Source organism: Haliotis cracherodii, unplaced genomic scaffold (assembly GCF_022045235.1).
Source record: "Haliotis cracherodii isolate W230 unplaced genomic scaffold, xgHalCrac1.p SCAF_1, whole genome shotgun sequence".
NCBI lineage: Eukaryota > Metazoa > Mollusca > Gastropoda > Lepetellida > Haliotidae > Haliotis > Haliotis cracherodii.
The window spans coordinates 39,197,317-39,210,642 of NW_027266264.1; the positions used below are offsets into that span (position 1 = coordinate 39,197,317).

Sequence of the window (13,326 nt, forward strand, 5' to 3'; positions counted from 1 at the left end):
TACACATCAATATGACCTATCGCTAGTTCTCCGTACCAGTGTAAACATAGGATAACTACGCAAATTGAAATAGATTTTCTCAATGAGAGTTATAACCATTCTATGACATATGTTTACCTACATATGTAGACTTGTCAAACATGAAACAGATGAAACACATATGCAATATCTTGAATGGACTGTGAAAGATGTGACGAATCGTCACATGGCGCTGGCCTGTGGCAGAGGTAAAATGCTGGTCGCATCGAACTCTGGGTAGGAGAGTGATATGTTTGATACCAGTTATCTCAAATGGGTTTCTCACCCACAGGTGTGTAAGAAATATATACATAGCTCTAGATCTATACCAATCAATTATAGATCTATATTTGCATCCGTTTTTGCAAGCTACATATGTTATTTAACTATTGGTATGAATATACAATCAGAATCTATATATCGGGATTACAAAAGCCTAACCTTACGCACATTGTAGCTGTTGATAACGAGTCAATGCCGTGCCCGTATGCCGTCTCTCGACATACTTGGATTCTGCAGTAGAGCTAGACAGCGTGGTTACCTCCCTTTCCTTAGAACGCGGAACGAGAGGCCACAGGCCAGACTTTGTATTGGCTTTGTGAGAGAACGAATTATGATCCTGGCGTTTAATGTGAATGCTGTTTTGTATAAATGTGACCAGGATCTGCCAAGAAGTGATCAAAGGTAATATTTCCATGTATCTGCAATACCATGCATTCCGTGAATGGTTCGCAATTGGTCGGTTCAAGCGCGATGTAGCGACCTTGCAACAGTCGGCCATGACGGATATGCTCCAGACGCCATGCAGCAGTCTATCTCGGGAACACCAACGCTTGTATTTCTGTAAGTTAGGTTTGACAGACGTCAACGTTGGTTCGGATGAGAAACCGAAAGGTTATGTTTGTGTCTGTCTAAACGCGGCTTTGTGGAAGTAAATAGGAATTATAGTTTTGTTATCAGTTTATTTAGGCTGTACCGCATGGCTCAAGTAAGGGAAGATTGTGAGGAATACTGCAGTAGTGATTTTACGAGCGCGTGAGGTTGACACGACAGGCCACAGAACAAAATACTATTTACAAACTAGCTGACTCTACAGGCGAAGAGTGTATTCAGAAAATGTCAGACATGGGACACTTTGGGAGATCCACCTTTTGTTAGGTCCAATTAACGTATGACCATCTTCCCGAACTTTAAAAGTCCAGTTTCCACCCTTGCCGAGCTAGGCTGGTATTATTGGAGTTACATATTGGCTGGACTAACGAGTCTATGCATAGTCCAATCAAAATTGCGCACCGAAATAGAAATCCTGTTCGTAAACTGCCGACTTGTCAGCAGATATTTTCCAAATCTTTTCATGTTTTTAATCAAGGTGCTCAGGTCATTTGATGCATTTCGCAACATAAGACCAGTTTTATCGCAATATGGATCTTGTTTATGGATCAGATCGTCCTGACTGGACCCCGCCATTGGGTTTGAAGCAAATGCAAGTGATACAAGAGATGGAATCTGATTGGAGAACAGGAGAGGCTTACAAGGGATATAACTAGTAATAGCCACTGGTGGCGCTGCGATCGAGCCCAGTAATTCCAGCCAAGTTCGGCAAGGGTGGAAACTGCACTCTTATAGTCAGTTAACTCTCTTGCCTCGTGAAGATGATGTCGTTATCGTTTTGTCCCGTTAACTTTCAAATTCTTCTCAGTTTCATGTCAGTTGTGTCAGAAATGTGGAAAATTCATCATATGGTTAAAGTACATTTCAATAAAAATTAAACTAATATAATCGTGGACATCACATTTAATGATAAATGGAGGCCTGTTTCTGTTGCAAATCTAGAGGTGATCATTACCAGGAGGCCATTGTATGTAGTACAGTGACCTGTGGCAATCTCAAGCAGCTAGCAAGCAAAAAGGAGATAGGACCACCAGAGGTATAGCAGGATTTGTTTGGTATCACTGGAAGCTTAGAATCACTGGTTTGCCAAGTCCAATGTTGCCAGAGATGGAAATGTGTATGCCTTTTGCTGTCATTTCCATGGTAATCATGCCATTTTGGAAAAAGACTTACAACTACCACCACATATAAATGGATAAATCTTCACTATTTATAGGTACAATTTTGTGAATGATCTTTTGTTCCTAGTGCTGTTCTTTCAGTCAATGTAAAAAGACATGGTCAAAGTCACATCAATCTGCCTTGTAGCTATTCTTGCTTGATATGTAATGTTTTATCTGGCATCATTCTTAACTGCTGGGGTGAAACAGAAAATATTTAAGACCTGTGAGTAACTGGGGTAGAATAGGTCTTCGGCAACCAATGCATGCTGTAAAAGGCGACTATGCTTGTCATAAGAGGCGACAAAGTTATTCGGGTGGTCAGGCTCGCTGACATGATTGATGCATGTCATCGTATCCCAATTGTTTGGAACGATGCTCATGATGTCAGTCACTGGATTGTCTGGTCCAAACTCGGTTATTTAGAGACTGCCTTCATATAGCTGGAATATTGCTGAGCGTGGCATTAAACAACAAACAAACAAATCTTAACTGCTGAGTACATCATAAGTACACCATGTGTAAATGGTATTTTAAGACACTTCATAGAACATACTCTCTGAAAAAATAAATGTCATTTTGGTAAATCATAAATGTTAGGACACATGCTATTAAGACACATGGCTTGTATTTCTTCACAATTGTGGTACATAAAATTGGTAAAAGGTCAAGGTCACATGTGAACAGGCACGATAATTATATACTTTAAATCTTCAAATTGACACTAGCATGAATTAAAGGGGCACTGATCTAACGCAATTCCCCGGACTGGTTGTTGCCTTTGTTATTGTTTTTTCCCCGTGAGTACCCGGATGATACGCAAGGCAACTGAGCGTGACCAGAGACTGGGCTACCGTCTGCAAGGACAGCTAAATAAACTTGGAGGCTGGAGGCAATATTTGTTTTACGCATTTTTGAACACTGATTAGTTTAACCGTGATCAATAAAGATTTCAACAAAAGACGCATGTTAATTCATTTCTTCAGCCTAAACAAACAGACAAAAAGAACGGCGGAGCTCATCGTATGTCGTCATTTGGAAATACCCCAGATGGTTATAGTCTAATAATTAAAAAAAGTATCCATGCAGTGAAAGCATTTTCGGATTTCGGATTGCGTCAATAATACGATTACTACTCACTTGTTGTCATCCACGTTTTCTGGTATAACCCTACACGTGTGTATTTGTTGTCATTCACTTGATGCTCAGTTAATGAATTTATTACAGGTACAATTAGTGGTAGCACCACCTAGATTACCTGACAAAGGTTCCCATTTGTCATTTATTGTGTCCGGGGTAATTATTCAATCTAAATCCAGGTTTGAAGTGAGGTGAAATGTGTGTTATGTAATATGCACGTAGCTGCCCAGCAAGAGGTGAATGCTCAGTTCATTTACTTTTTTTGTAAATCAACGGATCATGCCTAGTCATCAAAGGATTAACAGAAAATACGTTGATTGATTAATCACTGTTATCTTGCACAGTGGATATGTCAAAAGGGAGTGTTTACATGTCTAGGTTTACTAAAACAAAGGGAATACACTCATATCATGGCGTGAAGTGTCGATGTAAAAACAACATACTTTCTTCAAAGGGTTAACTAATAATACGTTGATTGATTGCTCATTGTGATCTTTCACTCAATGGATTTTTTAGGAACCGGGGACGTTATGAAAATAGTTGTCACGTAAGGAAGTGCTTTACTCAGTGCTAGTAAGCAGTGCTATTTGCTGTTTGATTGGATTAGGGTAAGGATATGTATCATTCCACTGGGGATGGGTCGGGGGGAGCCCCATTGATTTTGAGTCTCATTTTTGGCTAGTGGTCAGCAGTCATACTAATTTGGAGATGCATTAATTTCAAGATTTACAGTAATTAGTCAGGTGTTTAGCACAGAATGCCATTATTATTTGTAATCATGGTTATGTACACTTACTGGTTGTACTTTATGATCATTACAGACACTTATGCATCTATCATTTCTTTATTCGTTATTTAATTGTTCAATGTTTACATATACTTTACAGATGTAATCATTACTTATTGTTATAAATGCACAGCCAAGGTCAAGGTTAGTAAATGTTCATAGTTTATTAATAAAACTTCACCTCAGAAAAATGTCACCAAGCGAAAATGCCAGTAATTGCTGAAAACTGAAGCTTGACCAAAGTTAAAATGGCTACAATAGCATTGCAAAAACATCGCCTTATCTTATTTTTACTTTGGCTTTGAATAATAAACAATAAATGAAATTAAACTCACATCTCACCATGCCACAAGTTTTCGAGCCTCACCTTTTGGGCCCCTAAACAATATGTAACCATGCTTTTAATGATTTATAATGGTGGTTCAAAGCCAACTGAACACATCAACTGTTCGTCACTGGCCGCTGAAGTTATTGTTATGATTTAAGCTACATGAGGTAAGATATTCACAAAGTAATGAAAATATATCTGAAAACCTTTTCACTGATACACATTTTAATGATAATTTTGCTTCAGAACAATCGTTGGCACTAATAATGCATTGGCTGCTGTTTGTAAACTTCCTGTGTGTGATGTCATGTAACTGGCCAAGTTGTGCATCTATTTTTAACTGAGTAATGGAGGGGCTCAAAATCATGTGACGGTAAAAATTTGTACTTTGATATCCTGACATAGCATCAAAATGTTGTGTTTCAGAATGAACAGTGAATGAAGTGAAAGCCACATTTTAAATCTCACACATTAAAACTAGAACAACTGCTGTAAAACATAATGCTTGTTCATGTGAGCAACAAATGGCATGTGTCCTAACATTTACAGTTATTCTTTAGAATGTATATTCTATGAGTTTTTTTGAGATTACCAAATGTGTGGTGCTATTGTGCTCAGCATTTAAGAATGATACATGATAAAACATTGATTTTTAAGCAGAAGTGACTACAAATCTGCTTGATGTGACCTTGTTATTTTTTAACATGGATTGAAAGAGCAGAGCAACACAAAAATTCACAAAATTAATGAAATATCTATTCACAATGAAAGTCTATCCAATTTATTTACTGGTAGCGCCCTTTCCCAAATAGCATGATTACCATGGAAACGCAACTATAAGGACATGTTTCAAGTCTGGTTTTTGAAAAATTGATATTCTTAGTCTTACAATGATACCAAATTCATCTTTTTACTATACCTTCGGTAGACCATGTAGACCTGTTTCCATATTTTGACACCAGAAATCACTGGTCTACCAACTCATCAGTCCTCTCTCACACCATCAAAATTGAAATGAGACTATTCCAACACCACACATACACAAATTATAGTTTGAAGTTGATCAATATTGTCACAAACCCTGAACAGCCTAAAGAACTCACGGAAATGAAAAAACCCTGTTTTTTCGATCTCAGATTTAAAATAAATGTAGTTAATATACAAAATATATAAATATTCAAACAACTCAATTAGTACTAATTGGGTCTTGGCACAAATACAGCGTATCAAAGGTTTTTATGTCTTTTTACATGTAAAAGTGTGTAAAAATATGAACAAAACAGACTATTGTGAATCTGAGCATAGAGACCCATGTGCATGTGATTTGTCAGTGGTTAGTGATTTGTGAGTGGCATTGTGGGATAGTGAATCATCGTCAAAATATCAGAAAGTAAAAGTAAGATATTCCCTTCTCAAACAACAACTTACATGTCATTATTATTATGTACATAAACATAGCTGTTATTTTTATTGTTGTTTTGATAACTTTTTTCCAGGCTAATTTGCATAATGCCTATAGCCAGTTTCTGCCATGTCAAATTGGACTTAGTTTTATTTTTGAATGTTGAAAGTGCCTACAAATTACCTCCTGTAGAGTACATTTTGTATTGAGCACTGAGATAAAACTAGCAAATCCAGACTAGTACTTTTCCAGTTGTTTAGTTATTTCGTATTTACATCTACGTAATGCTTTGTGTCGATTATTAAATCCAGCAAAACAGTTTTTTTTCATTTTCATGAGTACTTTAGTAACCTTTGAGAATGTTGAGTTTCACATTGCTTAACTTACATGTTTTGTAATACATTGTTTCAAATCAGTAAACAAATGTCTCCTTATGTAAAAACATCATAAGTTAATTCTGCCAGGTTAATGCAATAGTGATATTTTATTTCGTGTAGAAGTTGCACTGCTTAATCCATGCTGTTCCTTTAGTATTTGGATATGATAGATTTTTCATCATCTATTCACAGAAGCCTAAACAGTCAAGAACCTCTTCATGATGACTGACAGTTCAGCCACTAACAAAATTATCCAGCCTGCTGTAAGGGTTGACAATGAGACATCTGATACATTGGAAATGGATTCTGACAACAAGCAGGCAGTTCAGTCTTTGTTGGCCATGTCATCAGAAGCCATTGTTAGAGGTGTTCCATCAGAGACACAAAGGCATTTGTTTCAACAGATGAACCAGTCAGTGTTGGCAAGTATTAGTCCAGTTGTTCAGCTTCCAGTAAATACAGAACAAATGAGACCAACTCATGTTCGAGACAATGCAACACATGAAGCAGTTCAGGTGACCCCATTTTGTGGTTTTGACTCCAAAACATGTTTCATCAGTGACAATTCTGTATCAAGAGTCGAAACATCAGATGGAAATGGTGGACAACAAGACAATAATGCGGTTGATTCTGTTCCATGTGTGTCTTCCACAATTGTTGGGCCCTCCACTTCAGTCATAAAGCCAAGTGTCAGTGTTGATTCAACTGACGACTTGCTTGTTCCTCAAACACCTCCTACACTCGGAGGCAGTGTTTGTGTTTCATCTGCTGCAGTGAACCTCACAGAGTCTTCTATTAAACCCACTGATGATTCTTATGTTGAGAATTCAGTTACTACTGTTCGATCAAATGCAGAAACAGTACAAGAGAAGCAGCATGGTCAGCCTGTGTCTGTGACCTGCTGTTCTTTGGACCGTGGTTCATCTACCGCTCCAGTACAATTGCAGAGTACAATAAATACATGGGAACCTGGGAAATATAAAGAAGAATGTGACAACAAGCAAGGATGGCAAACTGAAAGAGTAACTGATAAGTTTGAGTGTTCCTTTACAGAAAGTGATGACAGTGATTCAGACAGTGAACATTCAAAAATGAAGAAAAAAGATGATGGGTTCTTTCAGATAACATTTGATATGGATGATGATTCCATACTCTCAACAGAAAACAGTGAAGGCGGATCATTCCTCACTTGTTGTGTGTGTGGGAAGGAACTGCCTGAGACAACAGTAGCAGAAGCAGGTAAAGAAATGTGTAATACATGCAAACTTGTCAGATTTATGCCAGAGGAAACAAAAGCAAGAGGAAAGAGAGGAAGAAAGAAGATTTTCACACCATCAGAAAGTAAAGTAGTGGTTAAGTCACCTGTTAAGAGATGCCCAAAGAAAAGTACAGTGAAAGTGGAAAATGTTGACTCCATAGCCCCAGTCAGAAAGAGTACAAGAAAGCGGGTTTCAACGATTGTTATGGAAGAAATAGCTGGTGACTCTGAAGAAGACAGTTCTCCCCCAGAAGATGTGACTGCCGTTGACAACAATGGAGAAGATGACTGCACAGAGATTAGAAATGTAAAGCCCCGCGAAAAGAAAAGCAAGACACAAGAGGAAATATCCAAAAGTAAATATGCTCAAGAGCTAAATTTGACTCCTACTGTGAAATCTGAAACAGATGGTGTGAAAACGACTGAACAAGACATTTCTGATGAAGTGATGGCTCTTATCATAGCAGGTAATATGCCTCCGAGGAAAAAAGGTAGGCCCAAGGGTTCCAAAAATAAACCAAAACTCTTAAGAGCTGAGAAAGTGACAAAGAGGGATATGAAGTTCAACAAGAGATGGTACAGAGGACGTGGTCCAGTTCCAGATGCTAATCCAGATTCCGCAGATGGCCTCTGGGCATGTGAATTTTGTGGGAAGGCATTTCCTATTCGAAGGAATTTTCTTGCCCACAGGAGAAAGCATTCTGGAAGACATAAGTGTGATGAATGTGGTGACACTTTCGAGTGCAATAGTAAATTGCAGAGACACATAAGAAGACATCGTGGAGAAAAACCATTTGCTTGTCACTTATGTCCAAAAGCATATTCAGAAAACATGTGGCTTCAAAGACACCTTGCAACTCATCTATCTGAGGGTCATGCTCCACAGCCCAAACCCTATCAATGTAACATTTGTGGACGTCAGTATACACACAAAGGAACCATGATCTACCACGTGAAGACTCACACAGAAACAAAATTTTACCAGTGTGATGTTTGTGGGAAGCAGTTCACTCATAGGAGTTCTCTTGAATGTCACATTAAGACCCACACTGGGGAAAAACCTTATGTCTGCGAGGTTTGTGGCAAGCGGTTTGCTGACCGAAGTGTCCAGCTCAGACACACGCGATCACATTCTGGAGACAAACCATATAAATGCAGTGTGTGTGACAAGGGCTTTACACAAAGTGGAACTCTCAATATACACATGAGATTACACACATCAGAAAAACCATACAAATGCAAGATTTGTGGTATTGGTTTTCTGAAAAGATGTGATCTTAGCAAACACTCTAAATGTCATGTTGGTGAAATGTTATCAAAGAAAGCTAACTTGATAACATGTCGTGTTAATGAAGGTAGAGGTGCTGATATTCAAGAAAAAGCAGTCCAGATTCTTATAAATGCCTATGGTGAGAAAAGAGCAGATGGAACCATTGAGATAAAAACTAGACAGCTTGAGCAGCCAGTAGGAACTGAACACTATGAACAAGAAGCCACTGCTGAGCAAGTGAATGCAGGACAGGTAGTGGATATGATGCAGACTGTGGGCATAACCTCTGGCGACACTCACCATCTTGAACAGCGTGTGATGGGTAGTCACCATCAGGTACTTGATCAAGACCAAGTGCAGCAACATTCAGAAGACATTCAGCGACGTGCTTTAGAGTTTCTGGCCATGCGGAGACAAGAAATTGAGCAGCAGCAGGGGTTAGATAGAATACAGATCCTACATCCACCATTACACAGGTCCACTCTAGACCATGCCTCATTGGATAGACCAATCATGGATCATCACTCAGTAGAGATAGTCGCTGAACAGCAGGCTGTAGATAGGCACAGACAGATTGAGAGGCATGTTGATGAACACCCAGTTGAAAGGCAGCTGCTAGAGCAAGTTGAGGGGCAGGTTATTGGACAACCGCAGATGATAGAGGACCAACAAATAGAACAGCAAAGACTTGATCAAATGTCATCGCAGCAGCAGCAGCAGCCCATCTGGATCTGCAAGTATAACTAGGTTCAATAGTGTGTCATTCATTACCTTTTGGAAAAGTGTCACCATGTCTGACCATCATCACATAGCCCATATTAAAGTGTCATTGAGCATTTACTAAAATGGGATTTGTGGGATGTCATCAACAGTACAGTCTGGTGATTTGTAAGTAGGAGGAGTGTGATAGTACATCTACTAAAGTGGTGTTATCACGTTGGTAAACTGAATATGTGTCATAGTCGACCAAATCAGCAAATATGACTCTCTGAAACATCATAACCTCACCTTGACACTGGTACAAACTTACCATACAGTTGAAGAAAACTTACATGTATCATGTGTATATGATGATAAAAAGGAAATATTTACTCATTATAGTCTGGTGAAATAGCCTGCAATAGATATAACTGTTGCTGTCTGTTTTTATCAATATCAAAAGTGCTAGCCATTCGGGATATTAAGATACAGGTGTCACATAAAACAATACATATCTCCATACAGAAGCCATGATACGATACAGTCCTTGATACTGCATATACAACATTTTGTAAGGAAAACCCAGTCATTAGACTGAGAATAGATTTCATAGACTCGGTCCTAAAGGTAAAGAAGGACAACTAACATCTGACTGGTACCCATTGACAGGACACCAAGTCAAGTCAACTATTCTGTATGAGAAAATAATAAGAAATTAACAAGTTTACGTACTGTATTAGGACAGGCAGCAAGGAAAAGCTGGTCAGTCTTGTTGTTGGGCCTGGTTGACATCCGAAAGACGACCAAGAAAGTTATAAGGATTACAAAAATAGTTTGTACTTGCTGAATGATATTGATGTGAGATCAACATAGACAGTCAATACAGGGTTAAATGTGAATTGATGCCAAATTAAATGTATCTGGTATCATAGTTTGCAGATGTTGCACTGATGTACCGGGAATCGCAACATCACTACGACTCATATATGTTTTGGAACCTGAAGTACAGGGTCATGCTATGGCCTTACTGTTTTAACTTTGATAATGGCTGAGCCATAATTGCTACTGTTTAGATATATATACATCCGGAAATAAGTTAAGCCCAAGCCCTTCTGTATGTTCAAGTTTTGAAATTCTAAGGACCTTTGGAAATATCTACATATGATATTTACTTCATTTCATTAATGTCAAAAGTACAACTGATGCCTGCTGAAATGTTGGCACAAGAACACTCTGTGGTCGCAAATACTGAGTCACATCACATAATATAAGGAAGCAGAGCAAGCCATGAACTGATTTAAGGTTTTTGTTACAATTTAACCAAGGCTGATGTTTATTTTCAACTAAACAAATATTTTTGATATCAGAGATTGTTCTTCCATCATTAAACTGTGTACACTGTTAGAAAAGGACCCAGTTTGGTCAATATTAACAAAAGGTCAAGGTCTGTGTTCAGTTTTTTGTGAAACATAGTTATACTATGGTCAATTTTTTCTTTCATGTAACTGAAGAAATCTTACCACATTATATTTCAGTTGCATTTTCCTGTATGTCAAAGGTCAAGGTAATTTTGAAAAGAAGTTGTATTATCAGAATATACAATACTTTGGAGATGATGCAAATGCAGATGGAGGTAATTGACTTTAGAGGGTATCCTACAAAGCAATTAGTCCACATGGCCTCAGAGAATTTTTATGGCACATGCAATGAAAGGTCAAGGTCATGAGAAAGAAATACCTCACTAAACTAAAATATTACAATTTCTCTTAAACACTTTAAGAATTATACCTTTTATGATTAGACTCAGTATTTAACTACTTTTTCTTTTAGTCAAAATAAGTCAAAGGTCTAGGTCAGCCTCGAGATTGCCACATGGGCATTATGTTGTCAATTTTGTCAGACTTAGTGTGACTTTTAGGAAGCACTGGTACAGTGGGGCAAGCCATGATAGGGTATAAAACATACAGAATTTGTTAGTCCAGTCTAAATCTGTACAGTTTGAAATGCTTGGTATCATAATACAGCTATGCACTGCTGATAGTGAGATATCTATGATGCCCAACAACCCAGACATGGTCATTCAGAAATGTAAAAACTTATCTGTGTTAATAAGACATATTTCTATCCTAAATGTGATATCCAAATCATATTATGGAGTGTTACTGTTAGAAGTATAAAGCCCTAGCATACCGTGTCTTGTGTACATATGTATTGAAATACTGTATTGGGTGTGTTGCTTTGGGTTTTTTGTCAAGGATTTTGATTGACAAAGGTAGACAAATGAGGTTTCTAAAGAAATGAGTTTGTGAACAAATATAAGTTTGAGTTACATAATAGAATATTCCTAGTCCAGCTGGCAAAACATTGTGCAGAGTTTTATGCCTCATATACATGAAACCACATTATTATTACTCACTCACTCACTCACTCACTCACTCACAATGGCATGTAAAGTTTATATTAGTGACAGGTAAATCATATATTTTATTAATGCTACGTTCCAAGAAAATATTTATTTTCTAAGAGAAATGCTTTAATCCCATTGATCGTGCACATGCCAGTTGAGTTGTTCAAGGCTGTTAAATGATTTCATGTGGTAGGTCATGGATGGTGAGTGCAGTGTGGTAAATGTCCTGTGACTGTTGTTTAGTATGGTTTTGGTCTCTCTGTCTGACAGAAATGAGAAATGAAAATGTTTGTGTTAACATTGTCAAATTGTAGAGCTGCATTTTCTATCTACAGCTGTACTTTTATGTTATCTTGTAAAATATATTACACTAGACTCTTTAGCTGAGATATATATGGCAGAGAGTGTTGTGCAATGTATACATTGGACCAAATACTTCCACAACTGGGTTGTAAATACATGTAATGGACAGACTGACATCTCTTTGGAATCGATACTGTAATACCTATTACTGTGATTAGATATTAGGTATACCTACTACTGTGATTAGTTATGTACCGACTTGCTTCCATTGGAGGTCAATTTAATAGTGCTTTGTTATTGTATGCTTGCCTAAAAAGTGACTATGCTTGTCGTAAAAGGCGATCCCATATTGGGTGGTCATGGATAGGGTGGTCAGGCTCGCTGACTTGGTTGATGCATGTCATTGTATCCAAACTGTGTGGATCGATGATGATGATGATGTCAATCACTGGATTGTCTGGTCCAGACTTGATTGTTTAGAGACCGATGTCATATAGCTTGAATATTGCTGAGTGCAGCATTAAACAACAAACAAAAATTTGAACCATCAAGAAGAAAGAAAGGTTTTATGCTGTCTGTTTCATTTGTAATGTAGATAGCATGCACATCCCATAAGAAGGCATCAAAGCAACAGCTTGGATATTTTTCAGGCTCAAATACAAGCACATATGTGTGTGCAAGCATCATTACCACTGGCAAATACAGTACATGTAGTTCATACTTACGATCAGATGAATTTTGGTACTCCGTCCTTCAGGGTATGTCTCACTTGTGGAGCAGCAGGTATAATCACAGTGGAACTAATATTTCAGTTGTGATCTGAGTATTCACACTTGGGTGAGATATCCATGTGGACACTTTAAGAATGAAGTCTTTATTTGTGCCTCAGTATCACAAAGACATCAGGACGCACTGACTGTCATGTCAACAATGTATGCTCTCTTTACAACCCTTTAGTATATTACATTGTATTTGTGACTCTACTGACTTCACATGCTTTAAACCCTTAAGAATGTAGTTTCTGTGAGGCAGTCTGTGTAAGGAATCTGACATGCTATTTGTTACCATTGTTGCAGGCTTTAGTTGAACCTGCAGAATAAAATGACCTGGTGTGGACGCAAGTGATTGATACAATAAAGTCAAATAATAATGGTAACACATTTCTTGTTATTTCTGGTGCTATAGTGCAGTTGTATTTCAAGACTGCCTCCGTGGTTTAGTGGTAGAGCGGGATTGGATCCCCGGCCGTGTCATACTTTAAAAGATGGTACTTGTTACCCTGTCGG

At 38.0% G+C, this 13,326-nt stretch overlaps 1 protein-coding gene across 1 annotated transcript; it reads left to right on the plus strand.

The window, feature by feature from the left end:
• Window positions 1-583: 583 nt before the first annotated feature.
• Window positions 584-13,182, plus strand: LOC139477690 (uncharacterized). The gene is made up of 2 exons (XM_071260073.1): window positions 584-702; window positions 6,296-13,182. The coding sequence occupies exon 2, from the start codon at window positions 6,322-6,324 to the stop codon at window positions 9,376-9,378; it is 3,057 nt and encodes a 1,018-aa protein (XP_071116174.1). The 5' UTR covers window positions 584-702; window positions 6,296-6,321; the 3' UTR covers window positions 9,379-13,182.
• The last annotated feature ends 144 nt before the right edge of the window (window positions 13,183-13,326 follow it).